At 30.2% G+C, this 19137-nt stretch overlaps 2 protein-coding genes across 2 annotated transcripts; both read left to right on the forward strand.

Moving 5' to 3' along the window:
- The first annotated feature begins 1994 nt into the window (after positions 1-1994).
- On the forward strand, positions 1995-3372 carry LOC124839311 (uncharacterized). Its single transcript, XM_047315082.2, has 3 exons — positions 1995-2491; positions 2681-2763; positions 3006-3372. The coding sequence occupies exons 1-3, from the start codon at positions 2323-2325 to the stop codon at positions 3237-3239; spliced, it is 486 nt and encodes a 161-aa protein (XP_047171038.1). The 5' UTR covers positions 1995-2322; the 3' UTR covers positions 3240-3372.
- Positions 3373-9693: 6321 nt separating this feature from the next.
- Positions 9694-18122, forward strand: LOC124839310 (casein kinase 1-like protein 1). The gene is made up of 14 exons (XM_047315081.2): positions 9694-10141; positions 10265-10305; positions 11592-11661; positions 11788-11936; positions 12117-12212; positions 12297-12367; positions 15890-15951; positions 16058-16121; positions 16204-16288; positions 16368-16494; positions 16625-16707; positions 16787-16850; positions 17103-17245; positions 17345-18122. The coding sequence occupies exons 1-14, from the start codon at positions 10066-10068 to the stop codon at positions 17582-17584; spliced, it is 1371 nt and encodes a 456-aa protein (XP_047171037.1). The 5' UTR covers positions 9694-10065; the 3' UTR covers positions 17585-18122.
- The last annotated feature ends 1015 nt before the right edge of the window (positions 18123-19137 follow it).

The raw sequence follows: 19137 nt of genomic DNA on the forward strand, positions 1-19137 counted from the left end.
TACTTTGAAAATAAATGTGATATAAATAGTAAAAATTATATTAAAATTAAATTGAAATTGTTATTTATAATTTTTAAAAAAATATTCTTCATGTATAATAAAAAAATTAATTTTTTCACCACCATATTTCAACACAATTTAACCTTTTACACAGTAAAATAAAGAAAGGGTAAAAAAGTAGTTGTCAAGATCGAACATACATAGGCATAAAAACAAACAATTACTTTGTTCTCTCGTTTGCATGTATATAGTACATGTCTCAAAACAAACACAAACTTAGGACTAAAATAAAAAATCACATCTAACCGAATTTGAAGTAAATTTAAGCATAAGATCCGATTGAATTGAATAATCAAATAATATTGGATAAACAAAACTAAATAAAATAAATAATTGTTGTCGGATTCAATTATGGACATCTTCCCTCTCTCGCCTGTTTCCTTTCTCATTTCTCACGGAAACAAGCAAAGGCTTCTGAGTTGATGTTTGATAGGATATCAATTGGTGAAGACAATTCAAGACCGAATCATCAAATCACTCAATCACTCACCATACTCCAGAAAAGAAAATGGCCACAGAATTAAGTGTCATTAATTTTGGTGTTGTTCTTTTCATAAGTTTTTAATCTATAAATAAATCATTTGGTTCACCATGAAATAGTCTTAACTAATTCTGTAGGGGCCATTTCTCTTTCAGCTTTTCTTATCATACTGCACTGATATGGTAATCTTTGGCATCAGAGTGCAGTGTGTAGACTACACTGCACAAATATAGCTGCAGCAGAGGGGCCACAACCCAAAATCTCATTCCAGGGCATACAAAGATAACTTGGGTAATGCACAAACTGCACTGCACTGCACCAATCTTTCTATCACTCTCAACAGTCATACCCTCTTCTGTTGCTGTTGCTTTTTTTCTTCCAAGCCGGCTTCTGCTTATGGAAATTGCAGACAAAGTACATTTTTGTTTGCATATTATATATCATTTTCTTCCAGTAAAATTGTCTTGTAAAGTTATATCATGAATATCATTTTGTTCCTTATAAATCTAAAGGGAAAAAAAAATCATATAGCACAAGACAATGTTTCTAAATATGACAAGTACAATCAAAATAAACCCTTTTCTTTGTTGCTGTCAACATACTACATCACATGAAATTTCAACCCCTCATTAATGTTAATTCAAACTTAAAATGGTGTCTGTGAAAACAATTTGAGTGAGTGGCACAGGGTATATATTGAGATAAGTAATAAAGACTGCTTCTTTCACATCCATTTTGGTCAATATCATGAATATATCAACCTTGCTCTTCTCCAACCCACCTTTGACCATCATTCATTAGTGATTCAATTCAATGAGACTTGATTCACTTCATGTTTCCTGTTCCCACCCACCTGCATGAAATTGACTTAACAACGAAATGTTGCATACCATTCTGCATAATTTTCCATTTAATCAATCTTGGTCCAGCCACACTAGCCTACATGGTACAATTTGTTCCAGTTTGAGGCACTTGCAATTATGACTGGTATGATTCTTGTCCGCTACATATTTCCTTTGTATTCCTCCAATGGTGAAAAGTACACTTCAAATTCTTAATCAACATCAGCAATAATAATATATTAATAATCTTTTCAACCGAGTAATTTGAGTCTGGTATGGGGAAGTCATTTCAGACTGTTAAAAATGAAAAACTATGAAAGAAGTGGCTCTGCAGTCTAGGCTGTCTAAGACTTTCTGCACATCTTTGAAGTTTCACACTCTATAGGGACATTGCAGCTCAGTAATCAATTAACAACGAATCCGAATCAGGTGCACCTGCAGCAGTTAGTATTTAATGGATAATTTTTTAACATTTTTTTATGTAAAACCAGGTAAGATTCTCTGTATAGGTTTTTAAGACATGGTAGATCATCATAGTTTTGCATACATGAACATATTTTTGACGCTCTGCTGAGTACATAGACTCACCAAAGATAAGAAGAAATAAAAAGTGATAAATGATGTGAAAAGGATAAAAGCAAATAGGATGTAGAAATTTTTATTGTGATGAAAACATTTTTATGTCTCTCCATATGAGAAGTCAAATGTTAGAAATGCCAACCTGTATGCCACTTTTTTGAGAAGTGAGAAATTCCTTTCTCTTTGATAAAGGATTTTTCCACAGATCTTTGGTGGGGTCTCTAGCATATCTCTGAGTGTTTACTCTTTTGTTCTTTTTGTGGCACGTTGCTCCAATCTCAGTCAAGAACAGTGCTATTTGGTATCTTCAAGTGAGAGTCATTAGCCAACCAAAAACTCTGCTAGTAGAGCTTCTGCATTATGGACCTATCTACTCTCACAACACCCTTTGGCATAAATCCTTTTAGGATGTCCACAACTGTGAAGACAAGAAGAATGTGGTACATTCTAATGGCTTCAATTCTACTCACACACTTGGTCGGTGTAAAAAGCAAGCCTTTGTTTCTGTTTGATGCTTCAACTCAACAAGGTCAGTAGTTTCATCAACATAAATGTTACCACAGAATCACTTTTTTTTCCCCTTTCACATCACATAATCAACATAAACTCTTAATTACTTCACTTCACTCCAAGTCCAAACAGCAGAAATCCCATTTACCACTTTCATTATCTCTCTAATGAAGTATTGTCTTTTCCACCTTTTGGTGATTGCCAACAGCACCCTTCAAGCAGTCTTCCACAGTAGCTGATGAACAAACAAGAATTCAAGGCGTATCAAAACATGCCTTTGACTCTACACAGGTACCATTACATGTCTTGGAATTAAACTCGTTATCAAGGGCATGCATAAGTACAGAACAATGATTTTAAGGTGTCATACTCATTTCTTTTTATCTTTCTCTTTCCATTAAATCTATCATCTGTCATACATGTATTTTTCATTTTTCATCTCTTTCATTAGAGGTTTCTAACAAATATTTTCATATAAAAATAAGCCTTTTTTACATGTTTGTGTTGTGTTTCACCTGGTTATGTTGTTGTAGGGGAATGAAAGAAAAACTATGTTGAAATCAAAGGGAAAAGGGTACAAAGAAGCATTGAGGGGACTGAGCAGGTTAGGGTCAACACCACCAAGGTGTGAGCACAAGTGTGGAGGCTGTATTCCCTGTGATCCTATTCAAATTCCTACCAACAATGATCTTCTGGGTGCTCAGTATGCCAATTACGAGCCTGAAGGATGGAAGTGCAAATGTGGCAATGCTTATTTCAATCCATGATCACCAAACCAAAACTTCTTGTTATATGTTTGTGCATAGCCTTTTAAAGTTGAATGTTTTGGATACAACTGATTAAGATTTCTGTTAAAACCAGCAAGTTTCTCCACATTGATCTTAGATCATTGGTTGCTAATTAAAACTAACAAATATTAGATGATTTGTTGCTATTTTACTACTTTTCTGGATTAAGGAATTTCGTGTTAAACCTTGCTTAGCTTTACAATTATACTGTTATCAGTTAGATGATTTTACTAATGTGATTAATATGTAATAGTACAACTTTCCTGTTAATTCACATGTTATGCCATTTTACTGTTTTGTAATCACTAAGAAAATATTACGTTACAGCATGCAGGAAAGAAAGAAATAGAGCACAAAAATAAAGGAAAACAATAATTAAGATAGATAAAAACTGTAATATTATGTGATGTTTTGTTGTATATAAGAGTTATTCTTAGCATACATGTTATCTGGATATAGTTGATATAGTTTCGTGAATAACTGTTTGCGTTATTTAATATTAATAAAAATAAGATATACTCCATAAATAATAAAAAGAGAGTAGGTAAAGAAATAAGTAATAATTTCATAGTAAAATATGTAATTATTATTATTATTATTATTATTATATATGGTTAGACAATGCGTGAAAGATATATGCCTGTTTAGTTACTTATTAATATGAAGAATTAAACATTTTTTTATTGGTGTATCGTTTGCAAATAATTAATTTAGAGTTAAATATGTTTTTAGTCCCTAAACTATTGGTCGTTTCTGGTTTTCGTCACTCTTTCAAAATAAGGTACAATTTGGTCCTCATTCTTTTCGAAACTTTGGTTTTAGTCCTTGAAAATTAGTACATTTTTAACGGTGTTAGTTTTCGAGGACTAAAACCAAAGTTTCGAGGACTAAAACCAAAGTTTTGAAAAGGATGAGGATCAAATTGTACCTTATTTTGAAAGAGGGACAAAAAACAGAAACCACCAATACTTTAGAGACTATAATCATATTTAACCCATTAATTTAAGCAAAAATGAGTTTTTATTTAGATTTAATCAAGTGTTTTAATTTAAAGGTCCTGTTAACCAGTGTTTCAAGAGTAATAACTAATCAACATTGAATTTTATAAAAGTGTACAGTTAATTATGTCATTAAATGAATTTTGAACTTAATAATTATTAATGCAGTTTTATTTTATTTAAAGAACAAAAATGAATTTTCACCTTAATAATTATTAATGTAATTTTATTTTATTTAGAAAACAAAAATGTTCATAAGTATTATACCGTTGCAATTGATAATTTATTTGATACAAAAATAAATAATTAAGTAATAAAATAATTTTAATATTGTTGTACCATTATTTTTTCTTTTTAATCATTTGACTTTTATTTTAATGTTGCTAAAAATTAAAATATAATTAAAGGTAAAAAAAACTTAAATTAACCGAGAAAGCAAGAAATAAAAAAAAAAGCAACTCAATATATCAATTATAAAGTAATAAAGTGTTAAACATGTAAAAATTTTACAAGAAAGAAAGTAATAAAAATATGAATTTTTGTTTGTTGTATTTAGAAAACGATTATGGGGTATTTTTGTTTTTGAAAAAATTGTTATAAGAATTTATATTACTTTAATTAATGGAGTTAATTATTTTTAATTTCAACATAAATATAAGAAAATCATTTATCATTAGTTATACTTTAACCAATGTTTTTTTTCATTGATTTAATATCCCCATTTTAACAAAAGAACATATTGCATTTCTAGAAAATGAAAATCTACAATTAAGTTACCAGAATGAGGAAGGGTTCATTATCACATAATCATTTCAAAGAAAAAATTCATTTACTTTCATACCCATATTTGATACATATAAAATTTGTGTCTCATCCTCGTCACCACCATAAAATTTGTAACTCATCCACGTCAAACCATATTTCCGTATTCATTTTTCTATGTGTTTTTTTATTCTTTCAATATCAAATAATTATTTTTTTATAAAAAATAGTGAAAAACATCAGCAAAAAGAAACATGACAATATCTAATATTTAATATCAATATGATGTGTCATCATTTCTTCAATGTCAATTTAGGAAGAAATTGTATTATAATATATAGATTTTAAATTAAAATATCAAATAATTTTTTATGAAAACCAGAATATTTATTAATTTTTAAAAATATTAATGAAACAAACTTGATAAAATTAAAAAATATTTTTTAAAAATTATAAAAGGAAAACAAATATTATAATTTAAAAACATTTTAAATGTCTTTTTACTTGCTCTAAATTTAACATATGTTTTCCATCTTTTGAATTTTAATTTGATGGGTAATGAATAAAATGTTATACAATTAGATGGTAAAATTACACTTATGACAATCTGTGAAAAAGTTAAAAAATTATATAAAATTTATCAAAAACAGTGTTCTATACTATAAAAATAAATAAAAATATAAATATAAAAAAAATCAAATGTGGGCCATAGAAAAAATTTCAAACATCATTGAACAAAATTGTAAAAATAACAAATGTACAACTAATGGTTTGATAAGATGAAAAGTATATTGGAGATCTAAAAATACTTTACAGACATCAAACTAGTCATATTGTTGAGAGATATGATGTCTACCATAAGCTTATTTGAAAACGGTTAAGAAATAATAAAAGTTGTTTTATAGCAAAATAAAATTTTTCAAGTGCAATAAAAAAAAGTAAAGATAAAAGAAAATAAAGAAGATAATTTTTTTTATTATCTATTAAATAAACAGTTTATGCAGTTAGATACTTAAAATTGGGAGTCGGATATTCTGAAAAAATAAACAATAAATACAAATATTCAAAAGGAGTATTAATTTTCAAATAGAGATAAAAAAAAATTATTTGATTCAGTATAATATTTTATAATACATTATTTGAACATAACTACATAAAGGTTGTTGTTTTTACATATTCGATAATGTACCCTATAAAGACTTCAATAACTTCATGAATATCTCAATTTTTTTATCTCCAAAGTACTCCTCATCCTTCTTAGTACACATTATTAGTAACATAGATATAGGTTGTGCATGTAGAAGACATTGACATTCAAGTCCATTTTTGACGTCAACAAAGTAATAAATGTGTAATTAATGAGGACATAAAAAAATACTAAATGATTATGTTGTTTATAATATTATGTATAGTGTTTGTGATTCCTTACCTTGATGAGCCTAGTGTTGGATCCGATGATTCATTTATCTTAGTAGAATAATAGTGTTTGATCATATTCTAATAACAACTATAGAGTAATTGATGCGCCATAGGTATTATTCCCAGTAGACCAACAAAGCTAATGCAAAATGAATGTCTTCAAGTGCATACATTTAGGACATATTCGATTATAATTTGCATTGCATTGTCCAAGGACAAGAATAATATATATATATATATATATATATATATATATATATATATATATATGAAATATTTTAAATTAAATAATAAACTGTGTATATTTAATTTAAACAAGGACGATAATGAAGACAATATGTAATTAAGGTAGTTATGGGGATGAAAATGGGGCAGATATGTATGTACCCATCCATGTCCCCATACCTAATGGAAAAATCGTGTGTTTTTTATATTCATACCCATATAACTAGTCAATATAAAAATTTCACGTCAAAATCGAGATCATCAAAGAAACATATGTATTTATTTATCATCCTTAATTAACATCAGTAAACTTCTTATGTTATGACATCACTATCGTGGAAGCATAATAAAACCAAATCGTATGTCTAATTTTCTTCCTTATAACTTTTTTAGCAACAATCTTTAGATTTTTGATACCTTAGTACATATTTCACATAAAACTATAATTCTAATAATCCCACTCTAAAGAAATCAAGAATCTGATAACAAGAAAGCAATGAGATTTACTATGTTGAGTTATGAACCAAAATATTTTGTTTAAAGCATGACTTATTTCTATAAGAGTTATAGTCGTCTATTAAAAAACATTTATAATAGATCTATAGGAATTTGGACAATGATACTTTGACAACATTTTTTTGACAACATTTTAACACCATCTACGTGCGGTACATGTTGGTGTTTATGATTATTATTATTGATTGTGGAGTAATTTTGGACTAATAACACAATGACACATAGATGATGTTAAAATGTTGTAAAAAAAATGTTGTCAAAGTATCATTATCTTAGAAATTTATGTTAAGAATAAAATTGTAACTCTTTTTTTTATAAAGTTCAATTGGATACCATAGAAAAAAAAAAACTAGTTTCAAACACAATAGGTCGATGTAAAAGACCATGGAGATATTTCCTTTGGATTAAAAAAAAAATCATCCTAAATTGTTTTCTCTTTTATTCCTAAGAAATAATTAAGGTGATCCAACTACTTAAAAAATAAAACAAAATTAAGTTGATGGATAATCCTTTAAACAAAAGTGGAAGAGTTACTTGTTATTATTATATCATCAACATAAATTAGCAAATAAATTGTGTTTGTTTGAAATTGACAAACAAAAAGAGAAGACCTATTGGGTTTAAAACCGTACCGAATAAGGGTTCTTTGTAGGTTGACAAGGCATTAACGAGGGACTTGCATATAGATAGCCTTGTTCGGTTTCCATGTCGAAGAAGGACCAATAAATCCAAAATTAGGGATTGTTGCATATAAAAATTCTTTCAAAACATTATTTAAAAGAAACATTATTAAGATATAGTTGAAGAAGAGACATGTGTAGGAATTAAAAACTATATAAGACTTATAGTAACTAATCAAAACAGAAAATGCTTTCTGAAAATTGTAATTAAATTGCTAATGAATGCCTTTACCTTGTATTTATATAGGAAATTTTATAATTTTTAAAACATTCAAATAATTTGAATTTGAATTTATCTCATTTCAAATTATTTCTTTTTCAAATATTTGTTTGGATAATAAAGTTTAAATTTAATGAATTTTAATTTCCTGGATAATATATTTCATTTACCATCAATTTCAAAAATATGCAAATATTAAATAATTGTTAACTTTTAAAAAAAAATCAATATTGATAATTGTTAAAATAAAAAAATATCAATATTGATGATTTTTTGTCGTTGATTTTGATTGATTTTTTGTGTCAAAGTTCTTAATTTTTTTTTCATTTTATATTTAAAAGTTTGTTGTTAAATTAGATTATCTTTGAGTTAGGAGATGCTTAATAGGACGAGACTGATGTAAGATAACTTTAGGTCAGGCTCATAAGGTTGAGTTAGGTATGCTTGAATGAGAGTTAAACTAGTTTGATTCGAGCCTGAGTCAAGTTAATTTAGGTACAACTATAGCTCGTAGGCTAGCTTACTAAAATGGGATGAGTAAGGTTGGAATTTTCAACCTATTGGTTTGCTTTGGCTTGCCTCAATTAGTTCGTCAAATTGACGGGTAACCTATTCCTGATCCGTTGACCAATTCTGTTTCTATTATTTTAATTTAAAAATTAAAATTAAAATGATTAATTTTTAATATTGTATTTTTTGTAAAAATGTAATACTATTATAATTTAATACTTATAAATTAAATTATAATTATTAGTATAATAAAGTAATTTAGGAATAATTATTTTAATTTATCCAAGTAAAAATATTAATTAATCAATTAAAAGCCTATAAAATATTTATATGATTAAATATGCTTTAGATATTTATTTATAATAAGTATATATATACAAAAATCTTAAAAATACATTTTTTTTAAATATGGTAAGTCAACTCACCAACTTGTCCTGTGACAATACAAGTTTAATTTATAACCTATTTTTTATGATCAACTAATCTGATTCAACATGTTTTGGATGAGTAAAATGCGATACAGGATAAAAAAAATACCGATATGTTTTGTCATCTCTAAGGATAATAATTAGAAAATAAAAATAATTATATAAAAAATCATCAAAATAATATTATAGATAAAAATAAAAAAGCAAATAAATATATTAAAAGAATAAAAATATAAAAAAAATATTACACATTATGCATTTTCTACAGGGGAAAAATGCCAAATTTAAGTCTTTTATTCAGTATACCAATTTCCACGCTTGAGAAGTTAAAATTTTATTTAATAAAATTTAAATTAAAATAAATCAAAAGCAAGGTTCACAGTATCAATTAAAACTGCACAAACAAAACCTTCAACATTTCATCTCACACACTAAAATGAACATAAATGGTAATAACGTTAACACATAAATATAATTTATCACATATAAAAAAAAAGTATATATTCGTAGTTCAATTATGTTTGATCTTGAATTCAATTAAGAGAAAAGAAGAAGAATAAATAATGTAGGATATGGTTGATGAAAGTCACGTGAGATGGGGCCCAGTGAGGAGTGACAACTCGGCGAAGGGTTCGCCGTGTGTCTCCGCTCCTATATATTTGCTTTGCTCCTTCAACACACCAAAATAACCGACGGTTACAAGAATGTTCCTGCAAAACCATAATGCATAATGCATGAGAGAGAAACACTATTCCTCAATTTTCAAATTTCCCTTTCTCTCTAACCATCATTTTCTTTTACCCTAACACCATTTTCTTCTCTACCTCAATCTTTCACCATTTTTTTTTTATTTCTTTTTTTCTTACACCTGCATTCTACTTTGCTATTTCTTCCATTTCTTTATCCGATCGATGAACGCATCTCTTTCGTTTTTGCAACTTTTCGCGTTAAATGTTTTCCTCTTTCGGAATTCGGCGTTCGGATTAGCTTAGGGTTTCAGCGGAAAAAAATTCTCTCTCTCCCTTTTTGTACAGAATTGTTTTTGGAATGGAACCTCGCGTTGGGAATAAGTTTCGGCTTGGTCGTAAGATCGGAAGCGGATCGTTTGGAGAGATCTATTTAGGTTGCTTTAATTTACTTTCTAATTATTAATTTTTTTATTTATTGTTTATAATTTTATGTGTTGTTGTTGATGATGGTGATGATGCTGGACGATCATGGTTTTTAATTTAATTTTATTTTGCAGGTACTAACATTCAAAATAATGAAGAGGTTGCAGTTAAGCTTGTAAGTGCTTTTAACCAATTGGGTTTTGGATTATATAGGACTTTTGAATTTGAGTGATTTTGTATTTAAAATATGAAGGAGAGGACAATTTGTCAGTTTTATAGCCATGAGTTGTGTGAAACTGGTTTCGAAAGGGGGTTTCGTCTGAAATCAGTTTCTGCAAGGGATTGTGAAAATTGGGTTCAGGTTGGATTTTGTACTCGCGTTCACAATGTCATTGAGCGGTGTGTATGCGCTTCTATGCTGGGTGTCTGTGACTGTCTTCATTCATTGAGATTACTGTCCTTTGATTTTTATGGGAGGGGACACGGTGGAGGCTTAAAGGGTTCTCGTGGGAGACCTTTTCTATTGTTAAGTCACCAATCTTCATGGTTTGTGAACGAGAATTTTTCTGTTATGCAGTAGACTCAAAATGATTAGAGTAATATGTCTGCTCCTTGTTCAAAAGTAGAATTTTAAAATGGCTGGTTTATACTGGTTGTTATAACATTTCATAGGAATGAAGATACTTATGACTGGTGCACTGTTCTTAACATGTTTACTGTAAAAAACAAGTGTATATATCCTTTTAAATAATTGGATTATTTTTTTAATTATTGAGTGGATAAGATTATAGATTATTATTATCGTAGAGAAAATTTCTCTTTATTAGCCTTTAAAATGATTATGCTTATGCATGTGATGTAAGTGCTTCTTATAGCAAAATGCATATGAATTGAACTGCTTGAAATATTTGGGGTAGAGAGTGGATTGGTCGGCTTGAAATGTTGCTTATGTACTGCTATTAAATGCTTGGAAATTCTGTATGTAATGGTCATTAAAAAATAATTTTCTCTTAGCAGAGATAAAGTGTAAAGATATTTATAAATGGTCACGTCTGAATGTTGTAGATATATAACCATAATCCTGTATAAATTCAGCTTTTTATATATATTTAGAAAGCTTTGACTGTTTTACTTCCATTGTTATTTTTGTACTTAGTGTTTACTGTGTTAATCAGTTCAATGTTTAGGCGCAAATTACAATTCTTAGTCTGTGAAGGAGAATACTTAAGAATTGAAAAGGTACAAATGGTATTTGAGCTGCAAATTTGGAACTCTTGCAAGCTGTTGAACTTACTGTTATATAACTTCATTCCTGATATGTTCTCTACATGAATTGTGTTGGTCATTTTGGACTCTGTTTTTCTTTGGTAATTCTAGTTTTTGAATTGCTTAGCTTATTATCTTTTTTCTCTTACCCCCTCACATGTTCCTGTTCTTTGCCTGTCTGCTCTTTTTAATTAGGAAAATGTCAAGACAAAACATCCTCAGTTGCTATATGAATCCAAGTTGTACAGAGTTCTCCAGGGAGGAAGTAATGTTTCTTCTCAAAATAACTATTTGTCTCTTTCTTATTTGCATATTTTTGCCACAAGCCCTGATAAGTATGTGATATATTTATAATTTATAAATAATTCTAACACAAATTTGACATGGGCAGCTGGAATTCCTGATATTAGATGGTTTGGAGTTGAGGGAGATTACAATGTTCTAGTGATGGATCTGCTTGGACCTAGTCTTGAAGATCTATTTAACTTTTGCAGTAGAAAGCTCTCACTAAAGACAGTTCTCATGCTTGCTGATCAAATGGTGGGTCTTTCCCCTTAATCTGAATGAAGGAGATAAAATTCTGATAAACTATTTCATTCAAATGACTATTAATTAGTGACTTATTTTGGTCATGAGTCCTTTTTATGCGACTGATCAGGGCTAACTATTTGGCTAACTAGTAAATTATTAGTAACTCTTTGTATTTTTGTTTTTGTTTAGATCAACCGTGTTGAGTTTGTTCATTGTAAATCTTTTCTACATCGGGATATCAAACCAGATAATTTCCTTATGGGATTGGGAAGGCGGGCAAACCAGGTGGGTGATCTTGTTTACATTTGAGCTTTTGATATATTGTATGTTCATAAATTAGGTATGTAATCCATTTTGATCTACATGTAGGTTTACTGTATTGATTTTGGTTTGGCCAAAAAATATAGGGATAGTTCAACCCATCAACACATTCCATACAGGTACACAGATTCATTTACTTAACTAGGTTATTCCAGTTGTTACACCTTCTTGCCTAGTGGAATTAATGACTTAATTATGGCTTTGTAATTTTTCATGTTTGGGGTTTTTGTTGTCCTAACTTCTCATGTCATATTATTTTTCATCCTCAGAATTATAAATCTGCGTTATCAATCATTTGGCAGAAAAAGTTGAAAACCTAATAATTTTCTTGTTGACCAATATACTTTTAGATGTTCTCACATCGAATGTCTTTTAGATGGTATGATGCTGCTTTGAAATGGCAATCTGTTTATATACCATACCCTTATGGATTTGTATCTTCTAGCAGCTGAAAAACATGGAATTGGAGGCTAACAGTGGCAATGACTAAGATTTTGATGGAAACTTGAAAGAAGCTCGTATCTTTTTAAGTTTAAATAAGTTTCTTAATTCTATATGAATTTGATTTATGTTTAATTTAAATAATTCCTTATTTTGAATTTGAATTGTTTTTAATTTAAATAATTCCTTGTTTTGACTTTGGTTTTAAATTGATTAGTATCTGAAATCGAATAATATTTTTGGTGATTTATGTGGTGTTTAAAGCAAAATAATAGAAGAGAGGACAGGGAATAAGGTAAGTTTATTTGAGATAAAAACTGATTAGTTTTAAAATCAACTTTCTGAAAGATTTCTGTCTTTGGTCATGTTTTGACATAAAAAACTAGTACAAGAACACCCCATCGCAAAATTTTTGTGACTATCAAGACACTCTAATATATAAAGTGATGGCAGATGCAATTCATAGAATTCTAGTTCACACGAGATTCACAAATATGATGCAATTATCAGCTACAACCTGTATATTGAGGAGGCAAATTTTCTGAATGTGCCTGAATGTTTTATCTACTTAGCTCATGGTTTTTTTTTTCATAATAAGAGTGGTTGCAAAGATAATAAATACAAGTACTGTTTTCAAGACAACAATTAAACCATGATAACTACCTAAGCTGTGTTTGAACTAAGCTAAACTATATGGAAGGGTAATAAGCATTAAACACTCCTATTTCCAACATTTCCCCCTTCAAGCTGGAGAATAAATGTTATCCATTCCTAGTTTGTGTATTATTCTTTCAAAATTTTTATTGCACAGTTCTTTAGTGAGAATTGTGGAAGTGCATATATAGTTCAATTAAACGACTATCCAGCTTTTCCCTGAAAAATGCCTATCCACGTCAACGTGTTTTGTTTGATAACGTTGAACTAGCTAGATTATGGGATATGCTGATTGTTGACTCGATATATCAGTAGCGCTTAATATGACCATTCCATTTAATCTTCAAGTCTTGTAAGGTACTGTTCAGCCAAAGCTACTCACATATACCTTTTGTCATGGTTCAGAATTCAGCTTCAGTACTTGATTGAGCTAGAACGTTCTTTTCTTTTAACTCTTCAATTTACTAAGTTTCCTCTAAGAAATGTGTAATATCCAATAGTGGATCTCCTATCAATTATTGATCCTTCATCTTTTCCTCAGGCGTCTTCCATCAGTAGGCTTCATGTATTGTATTCCCATTTCTTTATAAAAAGTTCCTCTTCCTGATTATTGCAGAAATTTTTGTTTGTGGACTTATCTTGGACAATTGGCTGACCAAATTGACGGCGAATGCAGAAATTGGCTTTGTGTGGGACTAGTAAAATGATTTTCTAACCAGGGTTAGATATATCTCATGAACTGGTACACTGCCATCTATACTACCCAATTTAAGGTTCAAATCCATACCTATCGGGTTACCAGCTGCTAAACCTGTCTCCTGAAGCTAATAAGGGTGCACTTTATGAAGCACAAACGTGGTTTGGACATGACGCTTCCAGAAGTTAGAACTGGATCAGACGTGGCATGGAAGTGGTTTTGGAACCAGCCTACCAGAGATGTCTGACATGGACATGGCCCCTCTCTGATGCAACAGAGATGAAGTTTAACTCAATCATGGAGATGATTTTTTATTCCAGTACAAAGACAGTTCTTAGTTCTTACCTAGTGTAAACAGACATTCCCAAGGAAGGTAAGATGCCAAATAGTTTTGGGCGAGAAATTATGTGGAAGAAGACCAAGGAGAGCTCCATTGGGAAAGGAGCAGTGGAAGAGGAAAAAGAAAAAGAGGGAATAGAACAACCTAACTTTTAATTTCAACATTAATATATTTGGTAAATAGCTTTCCATTTGTCCAATGGAAGAATTAATAGATATCCTTGCCAGTCTAAGAAAAGGGTCTTTAAATTCTTATATTTTATTTTGTATAACAAGATGTGGGTCTTAAAAGATGTTTTTATATTTTATTCTAATGTCATGTTAATATTTAATGTGCATGAGTGTGTTTTGTGTTGGGTGTCCCGCATTTTTTTTTCATGTGTCCTTGTGACTCTCGTTTCCAAATTTCTGCTACATTGGGCTGCTTCGATACCTAGAAAATAGTTTAGTCTCCCAATAGTTTTTATCTTCAACTCCTTTGCTAGATGTTAACTCAAATTTTGTTCCTTCCAAACATTACCAATAACAATAATATCATCCACATACAGTACAAGACAATCGCTTGCCTTGAATGCAAGTATTCGAAGAAAAAGTTGTGATCCTGTTGGCATGCTTGTATCCCAAGGTTGTCATGGCCTTTGTAAATCTCCCAAACCTTGGGGTTTAACCCCTATAAAGCTTTTCAACTCCAAACAGAACTGGCAGGATTTTGTATGGTTTGAGTACTTCTCCTCTTGTATAAGTCAGGTGTTCTTTTGAAACCGGAATATAGGTTTTCCTAGGTTTACACATTGGTTTGGTTTGCCTCCCATGTTTATTTGTATTTGCTTTCTTGTTTTTATGCATTTCCTCTTCGAAGGATATGATTGGTGAGCTATAAGATGCCACCTCGTTGGGATCTTATAGTCTCATATGATGATTTCTTGAGTGAAACCTTTATTATAAAAATACTATTTAGTGAAAGTTTTCTGAGAAGATTCATATTCAAACACCTGAAAGGACTCGCCTCTCAATGTGTTAATTTTAAGCTGAAGATGATCCAAATGCGTTTATTTAATAGTGATAGTCACTTAATTTTTCAAAATTTCTAACGGATTCATTTATTGTACTTTTCTGAAACTATGATTTTTCCTCTGGATTCCTTTGGATGCAGAATCTGCGTAGCTTCCAAAACTGGATTATATATGATTAGTGCTCTTCTTCCTGCATGATTTATAATTTGTAGACAACTTTTTATTTTACTCCAATGCCATTGTTTAATTTTCTATTCAGAAGTCATGTAATTTACCTGACTGGTTGGTGATGATAAGTGTATTAAATTTAATTATGTGTATAATGCTTTCTTTTTGATTTCTTGGATAAGGTTGAGGTTCTTGTTAGACACGTAATAATGTTATGTTCATGTCAGCTTGGTTTTATATTTATGTATCCTGCCCATTCTTGTTAATGTTCTTTTAATGTAATTTACTATGTACTTGTAACAATTATTGGATTTGATCATTAACTGCAGAGAAAATAAGAATTTAACTGGGACTGCTAGATATGCAAGTATGAATACCCACCTTGGCATTGGTATGTATGTTTGTATGATTCTTGCCTGGCATTTAATTAATATGTGCCGAAGCAGTGTTGTCTAACATACATGTTGCTTGGTACTACTTTTATGATCAATACACAGAGCAGAGTCGAAGAGATGATTTGGAGTCTCTTGGTTATGTCTTGATGTACTTCCTGAGGGGAAGGTGATTATTGGCGTGTACCTTGCATTGCTTTCTTCAAGTACAGAGTTGAATGCCTTTGACTTGATATTCATTTTATATGTAGTCTCCCTTGGCAAGGACTTAAAGCGGGAACCAAGAAACAGAAATACGAGAGAATCAGTGAAAAAAAGGTTTCTACCTCTATTGAGGTTGGTACTGTTATTATTGGCCTCCTTGAATCCATATTTTGTATTATTCTTGAATTATACTGATAACTGATTACTGCAGGCATTGTGTCGAGGTTATCCAACAGAGTTTGCATCATACTTCCATTACTGCCGCTCATTAAGGTTTGATGATAGGCCAGATTATGCTTATCTCAAGAGAATATTTCGTGACCTGTTTATTCGTGAAGGTGTGAACATAATGTCATTTAGAGTGCATCCTTTTGTCTCTGCCCTTGAGTTTATTGTGCATACACATGATTTTGATTTCAATCTATGAAAGACCATGTATACATGCTCATTACATTGGCGTATGGACAGGATTCCAGTTTGATTATGTGTTTGATTGGACAATTTTGAAGTATCAGCAATCACAGCTAGCCGCACCCCCTGCACGTGCTGTTGTAAGTGTTTCTTTATTATTGATCTTTCACTTCAGCAACGGATATAGAATTCTGAGAATGCAAGATGCTTGCGTTTTAGGGTCCTGCTGCTGGAACTAGTTCTGCAATGCCACCAGCTGTGACTAATGCTGATAGACAAACAGGTAAATCATTGTTATCTGTATGTTTCTTTATTCTTGATCCGAATTTTTCTCAATTGTTAAATTTAAATGTAATTTAATTAATTCATTCTGAAAAGATTAATTACATTTTGTTGCCTTGCATTTGTTGTTGCCACTCTAATGCTGTCCTTTTTTTTTTCCAGCAACTTGCTAATGTAGGTTCACTAATAGCTTTTTTGTTTTGTTCCTAATAGTTTAGCTCTTGAACGTTCTGTTGTTACCCCTTTTTCACAGGAGAGGAAGACGGACGACCTCCTGGTCTGATTTCAGGGGATTCCACAAGGAGAAGAATGTCAGGCACCATCTCAAACACTGTAAATATTTCAAGACAGAAAAATCCTGTCACCATGGATGCTGCTCTTAATAAGGAAGCCATGGTAAGTTGTTTAGAGTGCTTAGTTTCCTTTGGGTTCTTTCTAGAAAACAGATCTTAACTCACTGATTACAAGTGTGACGAGTTCTGTTAAATCATGCAGTTATCAAAGCCCAATGTCTTGGGTCAGTCAAGTGGATCAAGGCGAGCGGGTGTTTCTAGTAGCCGGGATGCATTTGCTGGTAGTGATTTGGATTCTCGTACTCGTACTACTGAGGTTAACCCTGGAATGCGCAAAATAACATCTGGGAGAAATGCTTCTTCTCATGTCAAGAACTATGAAAGTGCTGTCAAGGGCATTGAAGGTTTGCAATTGGAAAATGACAAGAGGGCACATTATTAACTCCTTACCCTTTCATGTTGTAAATATATATTTGAGTTGAGGAACACTGCAATGCAGTAGTTGCATACGTTACTAAGGTGAGCTGTGAAGGGATATGAACTCAGATACGAAGGGATAACCCTTGTGCTCATACTCTGATTAAGTGGGGAAGCTGAAAGAACTTAGTCTAACTCAAGTGGGGAAGCTCTGGTTTGCATGGGCACTTGTCTTCTGGTAAGAACCCTAAATTTTGTAATATTTTCTTGAGTTATTGTTTTACCAGATGCTTATAAGTGTCATGTGGACCACATTGTTCAAAAATATCAAATGCCACAAAATCTACTCATGTTTTGGTAAAACTGAAGTTTCCAAGACGTGTCTGGATCTCATCACTGCGGCCGTTATCAGAAGTATTTTAGGTTCTTGAAAGGGTAATTCTTATCAGCTTGAATCATATTTTTTCTCATGTTTCCCGTAATTGTTATCTCTGAATAACATTTACATCATTTTTATTTCAAATATTTTGGAAGGATTTATTTAAATTGGATAGCTTGATGGAGTATGGTGCTTCATATTTGCATAGGTTAATCGTTCCTTCTCATATGTGTCTGATTAAGAACTCGTTGTACAAAATTGTTTGAAAAATGACTTTCACTTATTTGAAGGTTTAATTTAGGCTTAAATATCATAAGTTTATATATTTTGGTTGTTTGATTTTTACGGTTAATGGATGATGGGAGTGTTATTTTTATATTGTTTTTACTGGTTAACTTATTTTTAATGTACAATTATATTTTGATATCTAAATTTTTTTTATACCCATTTGTTGACCTTAATCTTTACTGTTTTTCATACTCTTTTTCTTTATAAATACAAAATTTCATGTTTTTATGATTATTTTATCCTGAATTATTAAATAATTTTTGTTTTCAAAACATCTTTTTTCATTTTTTAAGAATGACTTGATTAAAAAGTTAGAAAACATTAGAAAGAGAAAACTTAAGTTGATTGGTGGGCTGAAGCAAATAATTACTACATTAAAATTAAACAATTAAGTGACAGTAATTAAATGAAAATAAAAGCAAGATTTTATAATGATTACTTAATTAGAAGTACTTAATTTTGTAAAAGTTTAAAACTTAATTAAAATCTTATTTTAAATAAATTTGTATTATAATTTTTATTATTAAAATGAAAATTACAATAATGATAATGATGATAAAAAAGTATTTTTGTGTTAAGCTATTTCTATTTTAGATAAATGAATAACTATATACAACTTTTAAAATTTTATTTTCTATTTAATGTGTGTAAGCGGGTATTTTATTTGCCTGGCTTTATTCGAAATTCAATTTAGTAATTTACTTTGAATATTTTATATAAAAATATATATTACGTTTAATATTATAATTATAGTTTTGAATTATGGTAATTGACTTATTTTGGTTTTTAACAAGTTCATCACCGAAGAAAGAACCATAATATAATAATAAATATGTTCGTCTTTTTATCACGAAAAATAGTAATCGATACTGCCTTTTCATTCTTACATGATTTAAAAATAATACAAAATT

The sequence above is a fragment of the Vigna umbellata genome, chromosome 2, assembly GCF_029865625.1.
Source record: "Vigna umbellata cultivar VRB3 chromosome 2, Vumbellata_1.0, whole genome shotgun sequence".
Taxonomy (NCBI): Eukaryota; Viridiplantae; Streptophyta; class Magnoliopsida; order Fabales; family Fabaceae; genus Vigna; species Vigna umbellata.

What these genes read in the sequence shown, in the direction of transcription:
- LOC124839310 (XM_047315081.2), top strand. Translation starts at nt 10,066, where the DNA reads ATGGAACCTCGCGTTGGGAATAAGTTTCGGCTTGGTCGTAAGATCGGA. An exon ending in TGGGAAGGCGGGCAAACCAG is followed by an intron (nt 12,213 to 12,296) that starts GTGGGTGATCTT and finishes ATCTACATGTAG; the next exon opens with GTTTACTGTATTGATTTTGG. An exon ending in AGGTTTCTACCTCTATTGAG is followed by an intron (nt 16,289 to 16,367) that starts GTTGGTACTGTT and finishes TGATTACTGCAG; the next exon opens with GCATTGTGTCGAGGTTATCC.
- LOC124839311 (XM_047315082.2), top strand. Translation starts at nt 2,323, where the DNA reads ATGGACCTATCTACTCTCACAACACCCTTTGGCATAAATCCTTTTAGG. An exon ending in TGATGCTTCAACTCAACAAG is followed by an intron (nt 2,492 to 2,680) that starts GTCAGTAGTTTC and finishes GATTGCCAACAG; the next exon opens with CACCCTTCAAGCAGTCTTCC. An exon ending in ATGCCTTTGACTCTACACAG is followed by an intron (nt 2,764 to 3,005) that starts GTACCATTACAT and finishes ATGTTGTTGTAG; the next exon opens with GGGAATGAAAGAAAAACTAT.